Here is a 27,944-nt window from a genome sequence, read left to right as displayed (position 1 = left end):
CGCATTTTCATTGGTCAATAAAATGACGTACGGGGGTTCCAGAAATTGTGTTGGTGTTCGCTGAATGGAGTTCCGAAGAGAGAATCCCAATCCAAATCGATGAAAATCAAGATCATCTGTTAACTGTTTATCGGTAAGTGATGATTTTGATGATATTTTGTCAGTACTTTCCATGATCAAGCTATGATTTGTGTATACGGAAGTCCAAATACTATATTATTTGTTTTCAAGTGGAGGGAAAATCCCGATACAAATCTAACAACCTTGGCCCGAAGTTGTCCTATTTTAGCAATAATATTTTTGTCTGTACATATCGAACCATAGCTTCACATACCCCCTCTTAGCGTACACGAAATCATCTACTGTTGTGGACAGACACTGCAAAGTTTCTATATAAATTCATGCGACAGATTTTCTGAAAATTGATGTAAACTATCGAACATTTTGGGGTTTAAATAATGGACTCGTCCACTCAGCTGTCTGCTTGCGGTTTACAGTAGCCCGATATTTTTATTCGTACTACATTAAATTACGGATAAATTTCTCTAAACGTGTTTAAGTCATAAACTAAAAAAGTATTTCAATAAACTGTGAATAAATTGGGAGCATCTGTTTGCCAGTATTGCCATAAAAGACAAATGAATTTGGCCTATTTGGCACCTTACACTGTTTTGACCCTTGCGTCGAGTTGGCTCGCAGAAAAATCGCCCTAGTGAAAAATGTACTTGTTCAAACATAGAAAAGGACGTGTAGTATTAAGTATAGTGTTTCAGAACACCAGGTTGTGCCAATTACTCGATGTTGAAATGACATTGAAGTCGCAAAATGCTGTAATTTCTGTATTAGCGGGAAGGTAGACATTTTTGTGTATCAAGCTTAAGAAGATTCCATTTTGAAAAGTGGTGTAGGTAAACAGGTTCTCGGAGAGATTGTTTACGGTAAACTCTGAGTCACGTTATGCAGCCAGGGACGCACGGATTCTATTTAAAACTGGATATTATCAGATATCTCCGAACCATACTGTTTTATGTGTTAGCGTACCTTGGATTTGTCACTTAAGTGTCACATATTTTCTTAATAGACAATTAAAAAAAAAAATCTTCACAGTGCAAGAAAACGTAGTTGACTACTTGACCTATATAATTTTAAACAAGACACTGAAATGCATACAATAATTACACATGTCTGTCGTAATATGAGAAGATACTTGCCACGTAAATTGTGGTCAGAATACATTTAAACAAATAAATAACCAATTTTTATGTGACAGCTGTTAAACCGTGCATAAGCTAATCACTTTCAGCAACTCTTTCCTAAACCTACTGAGTAGAATGTAATCCATTGTTAAATATCATTTAGAACAGTTGTATTTGGCAACAAATCTATAGCATTTATACTTTTGAATATCATTTGCAACATTTTTCTAACAAGAAAGTCCATATGTTATCGTGAACTACAGTATTCACTGCATAGATAGGTTGGTCCTGCTCCTAACATGGATTTGATCTGATGCAGCATCGATGATGGCTTTCTGAGGCGCCATATTAAAAGTTTTTTTCACTACTTATCTTGAACAGATGTTATATTTCAAGAAAGGACTTAGTTATGTTGAGCAGCATATATATAATGTGTCACATTGGGCAGATCAATCTTGGCATTTTCACTACTGTTTATGGGTAGTTCCCCCTGGTGAATTTTGTTCCATTCCCCCCCTTCCTCATGATCAGGCATCTGTTAAATTCACTATATATTTGTATTTTTCTCATATTTATGGCAATAATATCATCAGATCTTTCTAATTTGCTTTCCTAATTAACCATTTGTTGTTTTCTCATGGTCAATGTGTTTTTAAGGTGAAAACTGAAACTTTGTGATTTTTCATATTTCTGCTTTCATAACTGATTTTCCCCTTTTGTCCAAAAAGGGTAGTTCCGCCTAAATACTAAATTCATCCACAATTACGATAGATATCTTTTTTCTCTTTTAACTGAGTATTCACTGATAACATGCAGGGCCTGGCAATAACTTTTAAAGGCACTTGTCTGTCATTCGAGCATCTTCTCTAGCCAAGGCTTCTGATTATGTTACACTCCACGAACCCTCCATCATACAAACACAAATTGAGGCTTATCTCATTTAGATGAGATATGTGATCAATAACTTCTATCAATTGATCAAACACTGAATATTTCCCCAAAAATTGTACGTCTCTATATTTAGGTAAAATGCCATGACATAGTCGACAAGGTAGTTCTGTATTGGGTGCCGCAATTTTTGTTTACTCTAACACACCTTAAATGTTCCAATCAAATGCGCCTAAAAACAAAAGTGTCTCGTTGACATTGATAAGTTAGATATTATGGCGGGTCAAACTGTTTAATGTCCCTGTCATTTAAGAAATGTTGGCATTTAATGGACAAGAAAAGTATTGAGATCGTTGCCAGCTGGACATTGTTACTAGATGTATTTCTCCAATATCACGGTCCAGCTTGGGATATGGACGAAGTCATTGGCTACACAACAACAGCGGGTTTAAGATCTCGTCACTTGTGGCAAATCACCATTGGAGAAATAACTGACTTGTTCAGGTCTAGTGACTTGGTATATACCTATGTTCATGTCTTTCAGTGTTTTATATCTTAATTTATTACATAATGTGTTTAATTTTCTTTAACTATACACATATAAGCTATATTTTGAACTGTTGCATGGCTAAAATGACGATTGCAAGCACATGCGAGCTACTGAACACCTTTGATGTTTCGGAATTCGGTCAGGTGTGAACTATTGAACACTTGCGACTTTTCAGAATTTAGTCCTTACCTACCCTTTCAGGTGTCTAAGTCACTTTTTAAAAGTCTTTGTTAAAAACCCTATTTTACTGAGATTTACGTTGAAAACAGTGGTCATGTTAGTTATTGCTGCTTTTCTTCTGTACATGTGAAAAACTGTATTCACGATGATGATGATGATGGTCTTTTCAGTTTTGGAATCTCTTGAATACTCTATACAGAGTTTACACCGCTACAAATCCCACCTGTTCCTGGTGGTGAAAATCATATTAAGCTGACCGTTCAGAGTGGCCATGATGCAGCGCCGCTTGGACGATCAGGTAAGTGTTATTTAACGATGTCGGGGTTACCCAGCTTCCATAGTTACAATACAAACAGGCCATCTCAGGAAATATTTTCATTGTACAATAGCCAATTCTTGCCTCAAAGGACAGATCCCATATATGCAATCAAGAAATGTTTCCCCATAGAACATTTTTAAAATTTGATACAAAGAAATGGGCAGCAAGTATTTATCTAAATTGCCTACAGGTACCTTATTTAACCCATCCAAATCAACACATTCAAATCCATGTTAATATGAAATTTTTTGATAGATCCAGAGTTTCTAATTGACATGATTTCGTTGAACAGCCTCGTCGAGTAAATCCCAGTGAACCCCAGTACCCACGTGTGTTGGCCCCATCAGCTCAGAGATTTGGAGATGTGGGAGGAAGCGGTCCCGGGGCCACTGGAGCAGAGAACTTGCCAACAACATTACAATACCCATTGCAGAACTTCCCGTGAGTATATTGTATACCAGTCGACAAAAAAATATTCTGATTTAAAAAATGTCTCATTCTGATAAAAAGTCTTTAGTTTCTCAGATTTTGGATGATTGTGGTAATATGTGTGGTAACATTTTCAAGAACTTAAAGAAATTTCAAGAAATTATTTATAGAAGGAAAATGTAAAAAAAAAAAATTGTGTCATATTATGGTAGAAAATTTGGTGCAAAATATACAAGGAAATAATCTACACAGGATATAATGACAGAGCCAGAATGATTACAGACATGTTATCTGTTTCAGTGTGAACCAGAATGCACTGCCGCACTCTTCCCCGATGCACCATGCTGCCCACCACAGCGTTCAGCCACAGGCACCACAGCAGGCTCACCCTGCGGCACAGGTTCATCCGGCACCGTCACAGGTAAAGTTTTCTTCATCAATGAACTCTCTGTGGTTGTTTTCACACTCCTTTTGATTGTTTTCATGGCAGTAGTTCTTGGCAAATTTTCGTGAAATTTTACAGGTACGTCTTAACATCTGTTGGAGATGACATGGATTAATTAAAAATATGAGCATGATTGATATAACCAGAAACTGCATTATTGATCCAAGTTAGAATTTACAGAACATGGTTAGTGATTGCTAAATAGGCCAAGCAACAGTTGCTGATTGCTACAGAGGCCAAGTGGAGGCAAGAGTGATGTGATCTTTGTGTACAAAGCTCATCAAACTAACGTCATCAGGCCACCAAATCACCTCTCGAAGTGGACTTATAATTTCTACATTGCAGTACTTACAAAAAAATCTTTTAAATGTTTAAGCAAAAAAAAACTGCATACAGGAGAGAACATTTTAGTTTGCAGTTCTGCATTATTGCCTAGTTTTCACCAATTCAGAGTGGAAGACCTAAAATGTCCTGGAAAATCGCTACATTTTGAGTTATTATCCTGATTTTTGAATGACTTTTCCCCGTAGGCTGACAGACATCACGCCATCATTGCCTCGGATATGAAGCTGGACCTGGTAAGTGTTGTCTGTTACTATGTAGCGGCTGGTTTCCACAGACTTTCTCTGGAAGCCAGACACAGTGAACATTATTTGATTTGATGGAGTCCTGTTACATTCAATGCTTGTGAAATATATGTCCGTGTTTTCCAGGGTATTTTGGGAAATTTCCCAAAACTATTTTTGGGGAAAACTTCATACGGTCACAGCTTTTTTGGGGGTAAATTATCAAAATATTGAAGATGTTTAGCACATGTATGTTAATACTTTAACTATAGTTGGTAGATCTTCAACTAGTTTCAATTTCATGACGTTTATTAAATGAGACTTTAAGGGGGCATTCCTTCGTTGGACATCAGAAACATGCACAATTTCTATTGATGAAATCTATGTCTGAAAAATGATTATATGAGTGTTTGTGTCTACATGTAATGAAATTAACACTGAAATGTACAAGAAAAAGGCGTATAGTAAACAGATAGATAACGTATGTCTTTGTGGTTAATTGGTGATTCTCCGGGTCGAATTTTCAGGACTTGATACTCAAAGAACTTTGTTTTATCTTGAGATTAAAACTGCCTTATTAATGTAAAGAGTATAACTTTGACTACCTGTAATAATACATATTTTCCAGTAAGTTTAGTTTTGACCTAAACGAATAAATGCCCCTTAAATAATTTCATAGTTTTGTATAGTACAAGCAGGAACCCACAACTCCATAAGACATTGATTAATGAGGCATCTATAACACAGATTATATAATGTGTTTAGACACTGAAAAAATGTTGGATGAAGAATAAAATTAGGACAAAATTTAATGTTAGATTTCATTACTGGACAAAAAATACAAATCATTTTGTATAATGGACTCTTCCAACCATGAAATCTTCTTGCCTCAAATTTGAGAGAAAATTATGATCATCCATAAAGTGCCTATATTAAGAAATAAAAGGCTATTTTAATCAAATCATCGACAAGATGGCAAGGTGATCTATGTACATAGGAAACATGACACTGGCTTTTAGATCTCCATTGTTTCTGGTCATCAGGCGGCCGTGAGTCAGGGACAACAACAGCAGCAGCAGTTCCAGCGTCTTAAGGTGGAGGATGCCTTGTCTTATCTAGACCAGGTCAAACTACAGTTTGGTAACCAGCCCCAGGTGTATAACGACTTTCTGGATATCATGAAGGAATTCAAGTCTCAGACGTAAGTCTTTGTTGATTGTTGTAACATGATAGATATGTCCTTCATCTAATGCATTGTTTGCCATAATGAGATCTTCTATGTTGATAGCTGTTAAGGATATGATGATGATAATTCTAATCGACTGAGCTGTTAAGGATATGATGATGATAATTCTAATCGGCTGAGCTGTTAAGGATATGATGATGATAATTCTAATCGGCTGAGCTGTTAAGGATATGATGATGATAATTCATATCGACTGAGCTGTTAAGGATATGATGATGATAATTCATATCGGCTGAGCTGTTAAGGATATGATGATGATAATTCTAATCGGCTGAGCTGTTAAGGATATGATGATGATAATTCTAATCGGCTGAGCTGTTAAGGATATGATGATGATAATTCTAATCGACTGAGCTGTTAAGGATATGATGATGATAATTCTAATCGGCTGAGCTGTTAAGGATATGATGATGATAATTCATATCGGCTAGTTTTCCTTAGAAGCAGGCAAATAGAGATAAATGTAAGAGAATCTTCAGAAAAAATGTCTCCACGATTTGTACCTGTAAATTAAATCGCCCATAAATTTGATGTGAAGGATTTAGCTGTTACACAATTGGCCTATCTCTGTAATAGGTAGGGATAGATGTACCAGCACAGATAGAAATATGTCCACCGGATAAGTTGTACCGTAACTTGTACAACTCTCATACTCTGGGCATATACACTGTTAATGTACATACACATTCAAATCTGTAGATATATACACTTGTTTGTTGTGTTTTAGAGCTGATTGGTGTCGTTTTCCTAATAAGTGGTATATTTCCCCATAATTCAGAGAGAGAAAACTCTTCAGACTACTACAAATGGATTATTACACATTTAATGTTAATATGTGACGTTTCAATGACCAGTACAGCATGTACACTGTCATCTTCATTAGACCAGGGCATCATGTGTACATGTACAAGTTTTCGAAATTTTCAAATTAATGTCTGTTTTGGCTATGCTGTTGTATTAAAATACTATACTGTATTATTGTAGTTGGACCGAAATTACTCTATTCTGCTACTTTGCCAAATACCTGGTCAGAGTCTAGAGGCTAGAGTCTATGTGTCCACTCGTCTTGATTTGGTACTTGGTATTGACTATTGTGCAAAGGGTGGCAGAATCAAGTATAAACATTCATTTGTTGTGTAACAAAAATACTTACTTAAACCATACTTTCGCAATCTGGAAAAATATGGTTTGAAATGGGCCTCACTGCCATACCTATAAAACAATCTTTTCTTAGTTCTAATGCTTTCTATCAAGACGCCAGGAAGCGAAAAACTCAAGTTGCCACGAAATACACGTCGGAAAATGAAAGTGAAATATTTTCAGCAGTTTACACTCGCAAATTAAGGCTAATTGTGGCCAAAACAAATATAGGGTTTAAACAAATTTACAAAATGTCACTGCCTGGTAAGTAGAGTTGAGGTGCTTTAGCATTGAAACATTATTTTTGTTTAAATGAAGTTTCTGTTAGTGCCAGTACACATTTGACCTATCTGTGTACCTGTGTAGGTAGGGATAGATGTACCGGCAAAGAGAAAAGTAGGTCCCACAGGATGTGTTGTACCATACCTTGTACAACTCTCATACTAGGGGCCTCTATACTTGTGCAAACAAAAAACTGTGCTAAGATGTATATTTAAAAATTTCTTTGAAAACTGTGAAAGTGGAGAACGATAGATTTCCTCTCTGTCTTGTATGTAATGCCAAAGTTTATGGGTGATCAAACTTCACATGATGAATAAGGACCATAATATCTCCCAACAGTTTCGAGTTAAAGGGTTTTCGGGTCAAAGTCGCTGTTATTATATTTAGCAGGGGCCAGTAGGGGACATTTCATAGAAATACGCAGTATGTCTGTTGAACCCAATCATCTTAATTCCTTGGTCATCCCTTTCCTGTTGGTGGCTTGTGGCATTCTGTCATCAATTTTACCTAAATTTAGCTCTAAATTCAAACTTTTAATTCTGATGTTTCAGGATTGACACACCAGGTGTCATCAACCGTGTGTCCAACTTGTTCAAGGGCCATCCTGACCTCATTGTGGGCTTCAACACATTCCTGCCCCCGGGCTACAAGATTGAAGTTCAGGCTAACGAGATCAGTGTCCACCAGCCAGGTCAGGCGACGGTACTCATCCCGACGTCGGCACCAATCATACCACAGATACCGGTAAGTAAGGAAGCAATTTGTATGTTTTACGTAAAAGATTTAAATTTCTTTATTGTAGTAAATATTTTACTATAAGTTGAATTTAGAAATTTTGAATATATATATAATTTTCAACAAACCTATAAGATTTTAAGTTGATAAACAAGTTAACCGTAGCTGAATGATTTATTACAGAAGCCGCCACCACCAGCCCACATGCCAAGTACGCCGACTCACAGTTCTTCTTCATCCTCCCATCATTCTTACCATCAGTCTCCCCACCGCAGTCAGGACCCGCCCACAGCCCCGCCCCCAGCCCAGATCAGTCAGCCCCCTCCACAACCACCACCTCAACAGCAGCAGCAACAACAGGCAGGGCAGCCGGTCGAGTTCAACCATGCCATCAACTATGTCAATAAAATCAAGGTAAGTCTGTCGAGTTCAGCACTATGTCAAGAAATAAAGGAACTGTTGAGTGTTTGAATAGGACATTGATGACATATTCATCTGTCAGGAGATGATAGGTAAAGCTCCATACGAAAAAAAATGTAATAGAGATGTCATGATGTACTTGGGAGTGCAAATCTGTCATTTTATAGACGAAACTTTAATGTAGCAAGCATCCAAGTACGATGTTCAGATACAGACAACATTTTTGTTTTTATATTTTCAGAATCGATTCCAAGGCCAGCCAGAAATCTATAAAGCGTTCCTGGAGATACTACACACGTACCAAAAGGAACAGCGAAATCTGAAAGAGGTTGGTATTCCTGTAGTTGGACAACCCTGGTTATGTTCTGTTAGTTCAATTTTGTTAACTATTCCTTCAAGGATAAAAACAAGTAGGTAGGATAATATTACAATGTTTTTGAATCTTGGGTCCAACATTCGTTGTTTAAGATGCAATTGAATTCTTTTCAAACATAAATCACTTTTTGGATTGTCAGACATTGCAATTTCACAATAGAATAATGTAATAATTTAGACAATACAATTTCAATATGACTAAGGTATAGATATGATACTGTACCATATCTATACCTTAGTCATATTGAAATTGTATTAACTGAATTTCTGGCATCGCATTTTCAAATATTTATTTTGATTTTCTAGGGCCTAGTACCTACTGGTTACAAACCTCTGACTGAAGCAGAAGTGTATTCACAAGTTGCCAAGCTTTTCCAGAACCAGGAGGACTTGCTGGCAGAATTTGGCCAATTCCTGCCAGATGCGAACGGGTCTTCTTACCCTGGCTATGTAAGTTATGTAGGTGTCGTTGCATTTCTTTCACCATTCATGCATCTTTTTACCGGAACATTGTATCCTGACATGAGTTGTCGTATATACTAGTCGGGACAATGTTATCACCATGTATCCTGACATGAGTTGTCGAGGGTATATACTGGTCGGGACAATGTTATCACCATGTATCCTGACATGGAGTTGTCGTATATACTGGTCGGGACAATGTTATCACCATGTATCCTGACATGGAGTTGTCGTATATACTGGTCGGGACAATGTTATCACCATGTATCCTGACATGAGTTGTCGAGGGTATATACTGGTCGGGACAATGTTATCACCATGTATCCTGACATGGAGTTGTCGTATATACTGGTCGGGACAATGTTATCACCATGTATCCTGACATGAGTTGTCGTATATACTGGTCGGGACAATGTTATCACCATGTATCCTGACATGGAGTTGTCGAGGGTATATACTGGTCATGACAATGTTATCACCATGTATCCTGACATAGAGTTGTCGAGGGTATATACTGGTCGGGACAATGTTATCACCATGTATCCTGACATGGAGTTGTCGTATATACTAGTCGGGACAATGTTATCACCATGTATCCTGACATGAGTTGTCGTATATACTGGTTGGGACAATGTTATCACCATGTATCCTGACATGGAGTTGTCGTATATACTGGTTGGGACAATGTTATCACCATGTATCCTGACATGGAGTTGTCGTATATACTGGTCGGGACAATGTTATCACCATGTATCCTGACATGGAGTTGTCGTATATACTGGTTGGGACAATGTTATCACCATGTATCCTGACATGGAGTTGTCGAGGGTATATACTGGTCATGACAATGTTATCACCATGTATCCTGACATAGAGTTGTCGAGGGTATATACTGGTCGGGACAATGTTATCACCATGTATCCTGACATGGAGTTGTCGTATATACTAGTCGGGACAATGTTATCACCATGTATCCTGACATGAGTTGTCGTATATACTGGTTGGGACAATGTTATCACCATGTATCCTGACATGGAGTTGTCGTATATACTGGTCGGGACAATGTTATCACCATGTATCCTGACATGGAGTTGTCGTATATACTGGTCATGACAATGTTATCACCATGTATCCTGACATAGAGTTGTCGAGGGTATATACTGGTTGGGACAATGTTATCACCATGTATCCTGACATGGAGTTGTCGAGGGTATATACTGGTCATGACAATGTTATCACCATGTATCCTGACATGGAGTTGTCGTATATACTGGTTGGGACAATGTTATCACCATGTATCCTGACATGAGTTGTCGTATATACTGGTTGGGACAATGTTATCACCATGTATCCTGACATGAGTTGTCGAGGGTATATACTGGTCGGGACAATGTTATCACCATGTATCCTGACATGGAGTTGTCGTATATACTGGTCGGGACAATGTTATCACCATGTATCCTGACATGGAGTTGTCGTATATACTGGTCGGGACAATGTTATCACCATGTATCCTGACATGGAGTTGTCGTATATACTGGTCATGACAATGTTATCACCATGTATCCTGACATGAGTTGTCGTATATACTGGTCGGGACAATGTTATCACCATGTATCCTGACATGAGTTGTCGAGGGTATATACTGGTCGGGACAATGTTATCACCATGTATCCTGACATGAGTTGTCGAGGGTATATACTGGTCGGGACAATGTTATCACCATGTATCCTGACATGAGTTGTCGAGGGTATATACTGGTCGGGACAATGTTATCACCATGTATCCTGACATGAGTTGTCGAGGGTATATACTGGTCGGGACAATGTTATCACCATGTATCCTGACATGGAGTTGTCGAGGGTATATACTGGTCATGACAATGTTATCACCATGTATCCTGACATGAGTTGTCGAGGGTATATACTAGTCGGGACAATGTTATCACCATGTATCCTGACATGGAGTTGTCGTGGGTATATACTGGTCATGACAATGTTATCACCATGTATCCTGACATGGAGTTGTCGTATATACTGGTCGGGACAATGTTATCACCATGTATCCCGACATGAGTTGTCGAGGGTATATACTGGTCGGGACAATGTTATCACCATGTATCCTGACATGGAGTTGTCGTATATACTGGTCGGGACAATGTTATCACCATGTATCCCGACATAGAGTTGTCGTATATACTGGTCGGGACAATGTTATCACCATGTATCCTGACATGAGTTGTCGAGGGTATATACTGGTCGGGACAATATTATCACCATGTATCCTGACATGAGTTGTCGTATATACTGGTCGGGACAATGTTATCACCATGTATCCTGACATGGAGTTGTGGAGGGTATATACTGGTCGGGACAATGTTATCACCATGTATCCTGACATGGAGTTGTCGAGGGTATATACTGGTCGGGACAATGTTATCACCATGTATCCTGACATGAGTTGTCGAGGGTATATACTGGTCGGGACAATGTTATCACCATGTATCCTGACATGAGTTGTCGTATATACTGGTCGGGACAATGTTATCACCATGTATCCTGACATGGAGTTGTCGAGGGTATATACTGGTCGGGACAATGTTATCACAAGTTTTCATTTCTTTATACATTCAGTAGAATTTTGGTATTGGTGCTCTAGGCTTCACGTCTATTCTTACATATGCATAAATATCACCTGATTACAAGTTTGAAAAGTGATACTGATATAAGATAGTAAAGGCGAGCCAAATTGACAAGTTAAGCTGTGTTTAGGACCTGGTCACAGATTTGAAATTTGTCTATGGGCCCCCTTATCACCATTCGAAACTGGACGATTTTTGTGGATTCATGTGTGCTTTGTTGAGGTGTAAATTGGTGGTTCATGTCTTCTACTTTCAAATTACATTGGACAATATTTTGTTGTATAGCATCTTTATTTACCAATCACCAATTCCAATTGCTTCTTTTACTGATTTAATGAAAACTGGGGTTGGGGTGCTTTTACATTCTCATGTCCAACTCTAAAACTTCATTCCCTCTCCTTTGAACATTTTGTAGCAGTTCATTGATCCAACATTGTACAACAATATCATATTTGTAATATTTTCTTGAGGAATTTGTCTTGGATCTGCTATTCATGTCTCTTATCATCCTTCATGGCTGTAAGTTTGTTCCAAGGTTCTAGAGGGTGTCTGATGGAGGATGACCTCTGACCTTTCATTTGGTTCTCCCTTGATATTCATCTTTCCTTTATTATTTACAAGTTATGGTGACACTTCTATGTTGCATTCTCTGATCGACTATGGTTTGTTTTACAGCTGAATATGTTACAAGGAGACTCGGCCCTGGGGGTGAGAAATGACCACTCCTCCACAGTGAAGAAACCTGGCATGGGCAACAAGAATCAGAACAAATCAAACAGTTCTCACCGCAGGCCGTCCAGTGGTCAACAGCCTCCAGCCAAGGTCAGTCTAGTTTTAAAAAATTCTTGACCCTAGTATTTTACTGCATTGAAAGCAAAATGCAAATTTTGAAATAAGTTGTGAATTGTTGAAATATGAATCATTAACTCTTAATATCACTGAAAATAAAGGCCTTGAAATTTTAAATTTTACTCTCAATGAAAAAGCTTCCTATAACATGGTAGCAATAATTTCTATCGAATGAGTTTTCTAATATTTAAACTTTCCACTTTCTCTAGGGTGGGCTTTTGAAAAATGTATTATTTGAGAACCAAGACAAGACAACAGTTTTAGAATTGTACACTTATTGCAAAACTTATTTGCTCAAAATACAATTTAATATGAAGAATTTAAAACAAAACTAGAACAATTAATTAATGTTGACAGATTGTTAAGAAGCTGAGGTTTATACAATACAATTATTTATTGTTAACAGAAGGCTAAGACTGGTACATTGAAGGATATATCTCTAGCAGAGGCAGGCAGATATGGGACTCTAAATGAGTTTGCTTTTTTTGACAAGGTAAGTACCAAAAACAGCATCAACAAACCGGTGTCACATACAAATGGTTAATTTAGAGGTGTTTGGGAAATAAATCTGCAGATTATGGTAATGTAACTTTAAAAATTTTCAAAAAATGTTGGTAGGTAGATAAAACAAAAAAAAATGCTGATGCGAGATTATGCAGAATATAGCATTTACTTTCTTTGTAGGAGAACTTAGAAATTTACATACACCTAATAGTAAATGATAAACTAAAGTAGTAACAAATTTCTGTGATTTTGATTGAAAGAAGTTTAGGATTTTAACTGGTTCTGGTTTGATAGACTCTCACTTGTTTGTTACAGGTTCGCAGGGCCTTGCGGCACCAAGAAGTGTACGAAAATTTCCTGCGATGTTTAGTGCTATTTAATCAGGAGGTGATTTCTCGGTCAGAACTTGTTCAACTTGTGCAGACTTTCCTCATGTAAGTTCCTCTTTCTCACTAAGGGCTATTCCAGTAAATATCTACCCAACGAGAGGTCTCCAGGTTGTCATGTACCGACCATCTATAGAGGTGATTCAAACAGTACTGGATAATAGCTGCATTTCTTCCAGCACCCTGACATAGAAATTCTTTGTTTCTGAAGTCCTCTGGAGGATATATATTTTACTGGAATAACTTCTTATGCTGGCTCATTGGTTAGATGTGAATTCTTTAAATGTTAGTCTGAATGAGTAAGATGATAACGAAATTGTAAAACATATATTTATCTGTGAACTTGTAACATTGGGAGAAACTACATGCTCGACATGATATATTCATGACTGAATAGGTAGTATAATGCAATGATTTAATTCCACAGTCATTACATAAAGTGTGAAGATAAATACTTCGTGAATATTAATACCTTGATTTATAATACATGTTGTATGTACACAGCGTACTACAGATCTTGATCACGAACACTAACTTTTACGACCAGGAAATCAAACTACCATCAAGTGTTCAGTCAGTGGTCCCTACTATTACAGTATATTCGATAAAGAAGACAACTGTTCATTTATATTGGGAATTCTCTTATTCTATCTGAATACTCCAAACAAATAATTATCAAAATTAGTACATCAGATATGAAAATATTCACCGATTTGTAGATAAATATTCATTGATTTGTATTCCAACAGAAAATTCCCAGAGCTTTATAAATGGTTTAAGGATTTTCTTGGCTACAAGGAATCTGGAGGTACAATCGAGGCAGTTCCCTCGGGGGCCACAGCAGAGAAGAGAATTTCTGGCGACCTAGCAATGGAAATAGGTAAGTTATAAGTACTGATGAATGGTTATCAGGCTTTGAAAATTAACCATCAGAACAGCTGAATGTAGATAACGATAGAAGGAAAAAACATATCATCAAAATTTGCATTACAAGTTTGATGCGATATAGATTGATCTCGGACACTTTTAGAGTGCAAGGGTATGTATTACCGCCATTGAACCCTGTCTGTGGACGACAAAAGTACTTCACTACCCTGACTAGTGATGATTTTATTGAATGCACTGACACAATCAGAGAGCAGCTTCTCACCTGACAATGTGCCAGTGGTTTGCTGTACTTGAAGTAAACAGAGTTCAAATTAAATGTTGACAACACTGGAAAATGAAAGATAAATTTGGCACATGAGTTTGTATTCATATACATCCATAATAGGGGTTTTGAATATCAAGTAAAACAACATCAACAGCATATCCCGTTTGTCGTTCAGCCGATAAAATTCAGATTGCAGATAGAACTGTTGCTACCTAGACATGTTTGTGTCCCGCCATGATCAGGCACGCGGACAGTACTAGTAGCTTGTGTAGTCTAAAAGAAGCTTCCTTGTAACCAATTAACCATTGGTATAAACAATCAATTGATATTGCATTGATACCACAAGCTGAAATTCTAACTGAAATGAAGAAATGTTTACTTTCTGCTGTTTATTTGTATTGAATAATGTAGAATTAATGCTGATGGCAATTGTGTTTCACTTTCATCATCAAGATAGAGTTTAGTGGCAGGAAATAAGACTTGTTTTAAAAAAATAACTATCAACAGAAAGAAAAGAAATTAACTCGCTTTAGTAAAATAAAATTAAGTTTGGTGTAATAATGCCGATATTTGATGTTTGTAGACTATGCTACGTGTAATAATACCGATATTTGATGTTTGTAGACTATGCTACGTGTAATAATACCGATATTTGATGTTTGTCGACTATGCTACGTGTAATAATACCGATATTTGATGTTTGTAGACTATGCTACGTGTAATAATACCGATATTTGATGTTTGTCGACTATGCTACGTGTAATAATACTGATATTTGATGTTTGTCGACTATGCTACGTGTAATAATACTGATATTTGATGTTTGTCGACTATGCTACGTGTAATAATACTGACATTGATGTTTGAAGACTATGCTACGTGTAATAATACCGATATTTGATGTTTGTAGACTGCTACGTGTAATAATACTGATATTTGATGTTTGTAGACTATGCTACGTGTAATAATACTGACATTGATGTTTGTAGACTATGCTACGTGTAATAATACCGATATTTGATGTTCGTAGACTATGCTACGTGTAATAATACCGATATTTGATGTTCGTAGACTATGCTACGTGTGATAATACTGATATTTGATGTTCGTAGACTATGCTACGTGTAATAATACCGATATTTGATGTTCGTAGACTATGCTACGTGTGATAATACCGATATTTGATGTTCGTAGACTATGCTTTGTGTAATAATACCGATATTTGATGTTTGTAGACTATGCTACGTGTAATGATACCGATATTTGATGTTTGTAGACTGCTACGTGTAATAATACTGATATTTGATGTTTGTAGACTATGCTACGTGTAATAATACCGATATTTGATGTTTGTAGACTATGCTACGTGTAATAATACCGATATTTGATGTTTGTAGACTATGCTACGTGTAATAATACCGATATTTGATGTTTGTAGACAATGCTACGTGTAATAATACTGATATTTGATGTTTGTCGACTATGCTACGTGTAATAATACTGATATTTGATGTTTGTAGACTATGCTACGTGTAATAATACTGATATTTGATGTTTGTAGACTATGCTACGTGTAATAATACCGATATTTGATGTTTGTAGACTATGCTACGTGTAATAATACTGACATTGATGTTTGTAGACTATGCTACGTGTAATAATACTGATATTTGATGTTTGTCGACTATGCTACGTGTAATAATACTGATATTTGATGTTTGTCGACTATGCTACGTGTAATAATACCGATATTTGATGTTCGTAGACTATGCTACGTGTAATAATACCGATATTTGATGTTTGTCGACTATGCTACGTGTAATAATACCGATGTTTGTAGACTATGCTACGTGTAATAATACCAATATTTGATGTTTGTAGACTATGCTACGTGTAATAATACCGATATTTGATGTTTGTCGACTATGCTACGTGTAATAATACCGATATTTGATGTTTGTAGACTATGCTACGTGTAATAATACCGATATTTGATGTTCGTAGACTATGCTACGTGTAATAATACCGATATTTGATGTTCGTAGACTATGCTACGTGTAATAATACCGATATTTGATGTTCGTAGACTATGCTACTTGTAATAATACCGATATTTGATGTTCGTAGACTATGCTACGTGTAATAATACCGATATTTGATGTTTGTAGACTGCTACGTGTAATAATACCGATATTTGATGTTTGTCGACTATGTTTCGTGTAATAATACTGATATTTGATGTTCGTAGACTATGCTACGTGTAATAATACTGATATTTGATGTTTGTAGGCTATGCTACGTGTAATAATACCGATATTTGATGTTTGTAGACTATGCTACGTGTAATAATACCGATATTTGATGTTTGTAGGCTATGCTACGTGTAATAATACCGATATTTGATGTTTGTCGACTATACTACGTGTAATAATACCGATATTTGATGTTTGTCGACTATACTACGTGTAATAATACCGATATTTGATGTTCGATGACTATGCTACGTGTAATAATACTGATATTTGATGTTTGTAGACTATGCTACGTGTAATAATACCGATATTTGATGTTTGTAGACTATGCTACGTGTAATAATACCGATATTTGATGTTTGTAGACTATGCTACGTGTAATAATACCGATATTTGATGTTTGTAGACTATGCTACGTGTAATAATACCGATATTTGATGTTTGTAGACTATGCTACGTGTAATAATACCGATATTTGATGTTTGTAGACTATGCTACGTGTAATAATACCGATATTTGATGTTCGTAGACTATGCTACGTGTAAGCGATATGGGGCCAGCTACAGAGCACTGCCAAAGTCCTATCTCCAACCCAAGTGTACAGGCCGTACTGCTCTCTGTAGAGAGGTATGTTGTTGTGTGTCACCAATATCTGTTCCACTTAAGACATTTTAACAATACACCAGGTATCTGTTTAAAATGATATTACATGTTTCTCATAGTATCAAATTTACTTAGATGAGAATGATAATTCAAATTTGTCAAGATTTGTGCTGGAAATATAGCATCAATACTAGAATTGGTTCGGCCATATAAACAAATCATCCATATTAACTTCCTTGTTCAGTAATACAGCTTGCCCTGTTGTCTACAAAGTGAATATGAAAGTTGTTTCTCTTTTGCTTTGTTCTGCATGATGTTACTGTGCGAGTGCAAACTTCATCTTGTTGTTAGTAAAATCAACAATTTACGTTTACAGGTATTGAATGATACATGGGTATCCTTTCCGTCGTGGTCCGAGGACTCCACATTTGTGACGTCACGGAAAACTCAGTATGAGGAACACATCTACCGATGTGAGGATGAGAGGTTTGAGGTGAGGAAACTTGAATATCATATCAGAATTAATGTTTAAAATGGCTTCATAGCTTTAAATAAATGTGATTCTGTGTTGCCACCAACTACCTAGAAATAATGTCAACTCTATCCTTTTATTTAAGACATAGACGGTTGTGAGGCATTGCCATGTTCAGACAGGATTGTATTGCATGTTTTGATGAAATAAAAATGAAGAAATCTGAAAATTTAACAAGGAACCACAATTCCTATCCTGAAAATGGAAATTTTTTCTGAAATACCTTAATTTACGTCTCGTCCAGACCTTAATTTACGTCTCGTCCAGAAGAAATTACATCTATTGTATTTCTTATTGCAAAAGTAAAATAAAATTATTCTGTCATTTCAGTTGGATATCGTAGTGGAGTCAAATCTAAATACGATACGGATCCTCGAGGCGGTCCAGAAGAAAATGTCTCGAATGTCGTCAGAGGAGGCAGCTAAATTCCGTCTGGACAATTCATTAGGAGGGTCTTCTGAGGTTCTTCACCGTAAATCTATACAACGGTATGTCTGCTATTCTTTATAGCTGTCAGATATGTAAGTAGTACATCTCCACAGTTGTAACTTTGGTGGGATTTTCATTTACCTGTTGAGTATATAGCAGTGGTGTAACGATTCACCGATACATTGATGTATTGATCGCAGTATGGTGCATTGATGCATCGTCTATCCTTGATTTGTATCGCGATACTTGAAAATGTGTAGTTATCTCCCTTGTCCAACGTTAGCTTACGTTTTGTAGTAAAAAACCTGGCTGACAAGGCCATTCTAGTGGCTTATAAAGCTGCCTGTTGGAGTTCTTTCAAATCCAAATTATCTAAATTCCGGAAATACCACAAACAAAACATGACTACTGTACGATGGAATACCAGATATCCGATAGGTCATCAGCTTCTCATACATCGGGATACGAATCGTATCGCTACCCACCTTGCGATACACAGCTCTAGTATATAGCTAATGGTGCAATATCTTGTCAAACTTGATTCTCAAATGAATTCAATAACTTTGAGCAGAAAAAAAAAATGTCTTGTTGAGATGGGTGATGGCTGTTTGTAATGTTAAAGTTTCTGTTCCACAGGATATATGGTGACAAGGCTCCAGATATAATAGATGGTCTTAAAAAAAATCCTGTTGTTGCTGTTCCCCTTGTTTTACGGAGGTAAGTTTATTCTTGTATAAAATTGGAAATCATTTAAATTGTTCCAGATGCTCTTGTTTGAGGAGCGACTAGTGAGGATAAATGTTGGTTTCTTTAGAAAACACACTGATTTATGACATTACTCTAAAATACTACTTTGATATAAACATTCTGACATTCTAACAAATTGGTTTGATTAACACTGCAAGACGTACATTTCATCTTTCTATTAAAAGCTATATCTTACAATCTGTGATTTTAGTGATAATTGATGATTTTTTCCACAACAGATTAAAAGCCAAAGAAGAAGAATGGCGGGAAGCACAGCGAAATTTTAACAAAGTGTGGCGAGAACAGAACGAAAAATATTACCTTAAGTCTCTTGATCATCAAGGCATTAATTTTAAACAAAATGACATTAAGTCCATCAGGTCCAAGGCACTCCTCAATGAAATAGAGACCATCTATGACGAGGTTGGTACCGACATATACAAAAATTGTTTACTTTAAATATAATTCATGTTAAGTTTTTTTTTTTACCTCCAAAATGAAGAAAAGCAGAGAAATTACAAGAATGTCTTTTTATTAATTTTAATACTTACTGTCCGGGTACATTTGAAAAATCACTGAAAAAAAGTTTGATCCAGTTTTGATTTGAAGAGAGGCTGTTACTGTCTGTTGGTATGAGAACAGATTTGCTGTTCTACCATGATTTATCATCATTGCACAATTTGTGTTGTAGCGTCAGGAACAGTTCCAGGAGAACGGCCCAGAACAGGGAAATCCTCATCTATCCTTCAATTACAAAGATAAGTCAACCGTGGACGATGCAGCCTCACTTATCATACATCATATGAAACGTCAGACAGGTAACTCTCATATACAAATTTGGGGCCCTAATTAGTATAATAGGATTGTCCATGTCGGTCTGTTGTGTCCTGTTCTAAATCGATGACAGACAATTTGGGGCCCTAATTAGTGTAATAGTATTGTCCATGTCGGTCTGTTGTGTCCTGTTCTAAATCAATGACAGACAATTTGGGGCCCTAATTAGTGTAATAGTATTGTCCATGTCGGTCTGTTGTGTCCTGTTCTCAATCGATGACAGACGGGGTTCATCACTTTAGAACCTGTTAACAGACAGGGTTCATCACTTTAGAACCTGTTAATAGACAGGGTTCATCACTTTAGAACCTGTTAACAAAACCATGTATGGTCACATTCTATGGTGAAGATCAAAGGGTCATAGGTCAATCAGGACACATTGTTACATTGGAGCAAGGTCATTTGTATGTCATTCACATCTGGTTGTCTTGATATGACATTCACATACAATATATATATTACACAGAGCTTTGTAATTAATTTCTCGTACTTGGATGTGGAAGTGGCTTTTCAGATGTGTTGTGTTAAATATTAAATAGAGGACTTGCCACATTTCTTTCCAAACTTTTTCAATATATTCATGGAATTTGATGGGGAAATAACTTTGAATTTGTTTATATTGCTACTATTTCATGTAATTCCCATCTCCGTATCAATTTGATGTGATCATTTGATAATTTCACATGAAAAGCCAGCTCTAGTAAAAAATGGATTTATTGTTTGTGTCTTTCAGCAATACACAAAGATGATAAACAGAAAATAAAAATCTTACTGAAGCAGTTTATCCCGGATCTGTTCTTCACGCCGCGTGCAGAGCTCAGTGATGATGAAATGGATAAAGATGATGGTGAGAATAGTTTACCCTTCGAATTCCTGGCCTAGAATTTAGTCATCCAAACAAATAACGTATAGAATTAACTAATTGTCTTCTTCCCTTCAGTGGTCAAGTATACTTCTAAACCTATTGTTTTGTAATGGATAAGACTTCAGGGAAATTTTCATTGATGAATTTTGAATTACAATAAGTCCAAGTAAGACATTAGTGTGTTACTAGATAGGATTGTTACTCAAATGTGTTTGGTCCGATTAAAATCGTCTGTTCATGGATTCCGATTACGATGTATTTTACCTGAACAAAAGACTGTTATGTTGGGTAAAGATGTGTTTGGCCAGGGGGAAATATGAGTGAAATTTTGATTTTAAAAAGGGGAGAAAGAAGCCCAGATTGAAATTTGGATCTAGTATGTGCAAAGAAATAAATTGTCTTTTACACTGCTGTAGATATGGATATAGACGATGCAGAGAAGGAGGTAGTTAAGGAAGAGAAAGTGCCGTCCCCCGCCCCAGCACCCCCGACTGCCCCCTCGGACCCCCCTGTAGAGCCGTCTGCAGTAAAGGAGGAGGAGGTGAAGATGGAAGAAGAGGCGCCCAGATCACCTATTCTCAATGGTGCTCTCAGCGACAGTGATCATGATATGGAAGATGTAAGTTGACAGTGATGATGATGATATTGAGGATGTAAGTTGACAGTGATGATGATGATATTGAGGATGTAAGTTGACAGTGATCCATGGGTATATTGAGGATGTAAGTTGACAGTGATCCGTGGGTATATTGAGGATGTAATTTGACAGTGATCCATGGGTATATTGAGGATGTAAGTTAACAGTGATGGTGGGTATATTGAGGATGTAAGTTGGCAGTGATGGTTAGGGAACCAGCATTCTACTTTATCCTCTAGACTCGGACTATTTATGTGTCTACCTTTACTATTAAACAGAATATATTTGACCACAATATCTATATTCCCTGAATTAACTTTCTCTGATGCATTGTCATTCATATTGGGATAATTTCCTTCTCTATTCCGACTGAAATATTCGCTTTGTCTACTAGTGAGTCTACTAGAACAAAAATGTTTTGTTTAAGGACATAAAAGAAAACAGTTCACTGGTCAAAAACCAAATCCAACATTTGCTTATTCTCAGTTTGGAACACACATGCTCGGTTATTCATGAGTTGTATATTGATGACTGAAGCTCTGTTTGTGACACGAGTATGATGTTCCATTACAGGACGATGTATATTCTCTATACTTCATCAATAACAATTGGTACCTGTTCTTTCGGCTGCATGAAATTCTGTGTGAACGTCTGTACAAGATTTACAGTCTTTCAATGCGAATTGCTGCCGAGGAGGCCATGTGTCGCCAGGAGAGGAAAGAGTCGACTGCTATTGCCCTTCGTCTCAAAGCTCCAAGTAAGTACTGTCTTAGGATCAAGAAATCTCAGTGAAGAATTCTTTGCTATTTTGATATTGGGCCCATTTCTCAATAGTAATTGTCTCATTTTTAAAAAGTCAAAAAATATCCTAAAATTTTCTGTCCAAATTCACAATTATCCCAAAATTCGACTTAAGGGCCCTTGCAGACCAGTGAAAAAAGCAAGAAATAATGTACAGATAAAAGGACAATGAGAATTGAATATAACGTACTAATATACATGGTGGCCTTTTTGATGAATTGCCACTTGGCAAAATTAGGGAAATTTTTGTTCAGAGTATAAGATTAGGAGAAGAATGGGAAACAAATATTGCTTGATTTCATGTCTTTCCATAAAAAAAATACCAGATTGGTAAGAAAATTGTGTGAATTTTGATGACTTAATAATGGGGGAAATATATATCAGACTTTAATATATGTATAAAGAACAACACTGGATGTTATGTATTGTAATTCAGGTGAAGTAGAGCCGGAGGAATACTACCCTTACTTTCTGGAGATGATCAAAAGTCTTCTCGACGGAAACATGGAACCCAACCAATATGAGGATCAACTCCGCGAGATGTACGGCATCCACGCCTATATAGCATTTACCATGGACAAACTTGTCCAGAACTTAGTCAGACAGGTGAGTCAACAACCTCGATTATGTTTCCTTATCATTTACTGTGGATATTACCATGGACAAACTTGTCCAGAACTTAGTCAGACAGGTGAGTCAACAACCTCGATTATGTTTCCTTATCATTTACTGTGGATATTACCATGGACAAACTTGTCCAGAACTTAGACAGGTGGGTCAACAACCTGGATTATGTTACCTTATCATTTACTGTGGATATTACCGTGGACAAACTTGTCCAGAACTTAGACAGGTGGGTCAACAACCTGGATTATGTTTCCTTATCATTTACTGTGGATATTACCATGGACAAACTTGTCCAGAACTTAGACAGGTAGGTCAACAACCTGGACTATGTTTCCTTATCATTTACTGTGGATATTACCATGGACAAACTTGTCCAGAACTTAGTCAGACAGGTGAGTCAACAACCTCGATTATGTTACCTTATCATTTACTGTGGATATTACTGTGGACAAACTTGTCCAAATCTTGGTCTGACAGGTGAGTTGACAACCTTAATGTCCTATGTATATTCTATATACTGTGAAGCATCATCCATCTGACAAAACATACTTTTTTTGCCCCATTTGAAATTTGTCATGATGTTACTTGAGTTTTAACTGTGGATATCGAGTCTTGCATATTCAACATTTGGGAACATAATGCGTTTAATCTACCACTACGTTTGGTAAATTCCTCGTTCTATTGTGATACTTTTGAATCAAATGTCTTGGTGATGGGAATGAAAATGATTTAAATTTGGTAAAAAAAATCGTCGGATAGATTCTGCAACAAAAACTCAATAAATAGTTATCTTGCCTTATCATCTAACTTTTCTCAGTTCAACCTTTGACCTTTGTCCCTACAGATGCAGCACATTGTGACAGATGACGTGTGCTGTAAGGTGACTGATATGTTTGAGGAAGAGAAGAAGAACAAGGCGACCGGAGGCCGAGTGGCTACAGTACACCAACGTGCCAACCAAGAAGCTACCTACCAGAAACGGGCCGACCATATCCTGGCCGACGAAAATTGCTTCAAACTCATGATTGTAAGTAACACTCCCCAGTCGATCAATAATAAGCAACAGTATGTCTTGATTCATCATAGTACACAGAGATATCAGGTTATCAGAAGTACGTAAGTTCCCTAAACCTAAGTACATTACACTACCGTCCATTATCCCTTCTGGTATAGTGATGCTAGATATATAGAAGATAATTACATTTCACAGCAGATAAATGAAGGCTCTAAATTGAATAACGCTTCAGGAAAACAGGAAAAAATGGGTTGATAGAATAAGAGTACCTTAAAAAAATATAAAATATGAAAAAAAAGAAAAACAGAACTTCAAATACCATAAAAGAAATATCAGGCTTTAAAAAAGATGTATATATATATATACAGTTAGTTTAAAAGAATAAAACTCAAAGAAGATCAAATTTTCTGATCGGTCTTAAAACTGTTTGTAAAATACAGACCCTGACAGGTTTTCTCCTTGTGCTAATTTCCTTATTTCTTGCAGTTCAAGAAGGATTGTCGCCTCACCCTGGAGCTCCTGGACACCGAACATGAACAGTCAGACGACCCTGTGGAGGTGGAGAGATGGTCGGAATACGTGGAAAAATATGTTGCTAATGACGACACTGTATCTGAGGACCTGAAGGAGGAGCTACAGAGAAAAGCTGTCTTCTTACCGAGGTTTGTACGGCCATCAGACTTTCAGTATAATTTTACAAGATAGAGTTGGTATCTGATTGAGAAATTGATTTTAGATTTATATTGAAAAATGACCGGCTTGGCTCTCCCACACGATATGTTAAAGAAAAAAGTGATTTTGTACAATAATATAAGATGGTCAAATGTATGTAAAACTCTTTTGTTATTTGTAGAAATGTACGGAAATGGCGTTTACATCAGCGGAACCAGAAACAGAAGAATGATGCTGAACTAGAAGAGACGTCCAACCCTGGTGAATCGCCCAAACAGGAAACCAACGATGATATGGATATCCTTGACAACACTGAGTGTAAATTTAATGTCAACTCTTTCAAAATTGTGTATGTCGTCAACAGCGAATACTACCTCTACAAGCGAACTGCGCTGAAGAAGGCCAAAGAGGTGAGTAGCTCAAATTTCAACGTATTATATAACCTGTGACTCCCACAACCAACATGTTCAGATTCTCACCATAAAAATGTGAATCCACCGACAATATTAAAACTTCCTCAATAGTATGAACTTGTATTTATTGTCAAATTGATGAGTATAGTTCAGTGAGAATTCATTTTCTTTCCTCTGCAGTTGTATCAGGAAGTGTCATATTAAAGCATACAATATTTTGTCATTATTTGTAAACCAGAGTTATTTTTCTTTTTCAGTCTCATAAGCGAGTGTCACTAAAACTACACGAAAAATTTTCAAGTTGGGTGGACAAATGGCGGGCACAGCATGTGACCGTGGACATGGAGAAGGAATGTGATGATTGGATGATGGGGAGAAGTGAGGATATGAGAGCCAATGAGACTGTTTGTAACAAAGTGTTTGTAGCAGACTCTGCTCCGTACTACGAGTACAACCAATATCGCGTGACGTACCAGGAAAAACCACCGGACCGTGAGGAGGGGTAGTCTACATCGATCACAAAACATTATTTATTTCCCATTTCATCGTGTACATCTCCATTATCTTGTGTTGGAAATGGCCCTGTTCCGTGGAGCTATTCAGGGTTGTAGTGGATTGTGTAATATCGGTGCCATCTCGTGAAGAGGCTATACAGAATTGAGCGAGATGTGAATCATCACCAACGGCTACTGTTCTACAGTCGTCCTCATCTCAGTCTTGTGACCGGCGACTGATCATGACCGTTCTACAGACGCCCCTGTCTCAGATTTGGGGGAGACGTAAAAGGCCACTTTCTGATGGCAGTCCGGTGTGCCTATAGAAGGGACTACTGACATCTTTGTTACATTTTGATACATGTGATACTCTGTTTTGTAATTTTTACACCAACATGTGTTGAAAGGAGGTGCTGGTATCGGACAGCTCTACAAGAATCAAGAAATTGAATTTCTATGAAAATTATTTCAAATTAGAATATCATACTCTGTATTCTATTTTGAAAGGATTGATGATAATATTCTGCTACTAAATCATGTAAAAGTAACAATTTTCATTACATGTTAAAGGGATATTCTGCACAAGTTGAGGATTTTGAAGCTTTTTATAAAATTTGCACAAAAGCATCTACTTCTGTTACAGAAATCATACGCCTAAATTTCAATTTGTATCAAATTACAAATGCCCATGTGGCCTTGCTTGTGTCACAACAGGTTTCTTTTCTATTGGAAACCCTCGTCATTTTCTGTGTTAGCAGACAGATAGATAGAGGGGGGAATCAAATAGGTGTGCTCTATTAACGGATCAGTAAATATTTGTGTACATCATAAAATCAACAGGTAATCAACCTTGGATTGTAATTGTGATCTGAGCAGAACGTAAACACTTTTTACCAGATACTTGTATGAATCTGTCATTGGTTAAGTCTTCAGTTCCGGATTTTCCTAAGTGGTCGGTTTGATAAACAGGGGTATTCCCAAAGATCACTTGTCCAAACTGATCACAGGAATAGATATTTTGAAGCCGACAGTAATTTTAAAAGTCATTAGAAAATGTAATCAAAAGACACAGAACAGTGATGGGAAATTTTGTAACTTGTGCAGAATATCCTCCTTTTAACATAAAATAAAACATGTTTATCCATTTTCAAATAGAATTTAATGCTGTTAGAGTTGTTGTCGAGGTGATCCTAAGACCTGGGGCACAATGTCTGGTTGTTTGAAAGGTGACATTCTGAGGCAAGCGTTTGAATATTACTATAAAAGTCATTTAGAAACTTTAGATCACAAATCTGTCCTGTTAATTGAACTGTTGGAAATGCAATAAACGAAAAGCACCCTGATTTATATAGTCAAGTGATGGGACCTGCTGCCTCGTCTGTTAAATTGTCTCCCCTTCTCAGGAACATGGACGGCACCAGGTCCCACAGAGTTGTATTTACACACCTATTATGTGTAGAGACTTATTTTTATACATCGTGTCCTTGTTGAATATTACAAGTTTATGATGATGGCAGTACCCTGTTTTTGTTTGTACGTGTCATAGAATTGGGAAATATTTGCGAGCATTCAAATTAACTGCAATTCCATTTAGCATATAATTATGGTGTATGAACAGCTATTTTGTATTCGTAAGAACTTTTGAATTGAAATTTTTAAACTATTCACAATATTTATGTGAATTGACATGAGATGCAGTTATTTTCTCCCAAATCTTTCCTAATTTATTTCGACTGATGATACAACCGGTCAGTATCATCTGTTTGTAGCCTGTTTAGGAATCGATCTGTACACTGTTATAAGAAAAATGGAGTCTTTTAAGTATTTTGATGTTGATTAATTCAATAAGCAAACCAATTTCAAACTTCAAATGAAATGAGGTATACCTCGCCAAAAAATTCAGTTCTGAAATTAATAGAAAGATTTATGGAAGAATATTTCTTCAGTGTCAAATTTGGTGTCTATATGGCTCCATTCGTTTTTATACAGTTCTCTGTCTAACGGAGTAAAAATGAGATAAAACTCGTCATTGTGTACTAGTTAATGTTTGATGAGAGAGAGGGAGTGTGGATAGTGTGAAAGGAAGGAGTGTACAGTCATGTAGGTATATGTATATATAGAATATGTTATAATGATCAACATGACAAGACGTGCTGTAATGGACACGACTTGTAAACTTAAATAAACCTGTGGGTGAAACAGTCCTGTTGTATGTTGTATTTTGTACACATCTTTATTCTTTGTGGTATCTGACTTG

The 27,944-nt window shown here is 36.7% G+C and overlaps 1 protein-coding gene across 2 annotated transcripts; it reads left to right on the top strand.

Annotated features, from left to right (window-relative positions):
* Positions 1–22: 22 nt before the first annotated feature.
* Positions 23–27,889, top strand: LOC117315057 (paired amphipathic helix protein Sin3a-like). Of its 2 annotated transcripts, none has more exons than XM_033869196.1 (28): positions 23–133; positions 2,985–3,112; positions 3,426–3,574; positions 3,863–3,983; positions 4,538–4,585; positions 5,617–5,774; positions 7,793–7,985; positions 8,160–8,390; positions 8,638–8,724; positions 9,078–9,221; positions 12,550–12,696; positions 13,130–13,216; positions 13,543–13,661; positions 14,363–14,493; positions 17,548–17,645; positions 17,998–18,114; positions 18,484–18,641; positions 19,219–19,299; positions 19,569–19,752; positions 20,021–20,147; positions 20,897–21,010; positions 21,445–21,647; positions 22,239–22,422; positions 22,903–23,072; positions 23,938–24,120; positions 24,595–24,770; positions 24,962–25,190; positions 25,451–27,889. In XM_033869196.1, exons 2-28 carry the CDS (start codon positions 3,086–3,088, stop codon positions 25,697–25,699), a joined length of 3,915 nt encoding a protein of 1,304 aa, XP_033725087.1. In that variant the 5' UTR covers positions 23–133; positions 2,985–3,085; the 3' UTR covers positions 25,700–27,889. The 2 variants fall into 2 exon arrangements, with proteins under 2 accessions (XP_033725087.1, XP_033725086.1); XM_033869195.1 differs by having other exon boundaries at positions 9,078–9,230.
* The last annotated feature ends 55 nt before the right edge of the window (positions 27,890–27,944 follow it).

This window comes from Pecten maximus, chromosome 17 (genome assembly GCF_902652985.1).
Source record: "Pecten maximus chromosome 17, xPecMax1.1, whole genome shotgun sequence".
In the NCBI taxonomy this organism is placed as follows: Eukaryota; Metazoa; Mollusca; class Bivalvia; order Pectinida; family Pectinidae; genus Pecten; species Pecten maximus.
The sequence above is the reverse complement of the archived record's forward strand: the minus strand, read 5'-3'. Positions and strand labels throughout refer to the sequence as shown.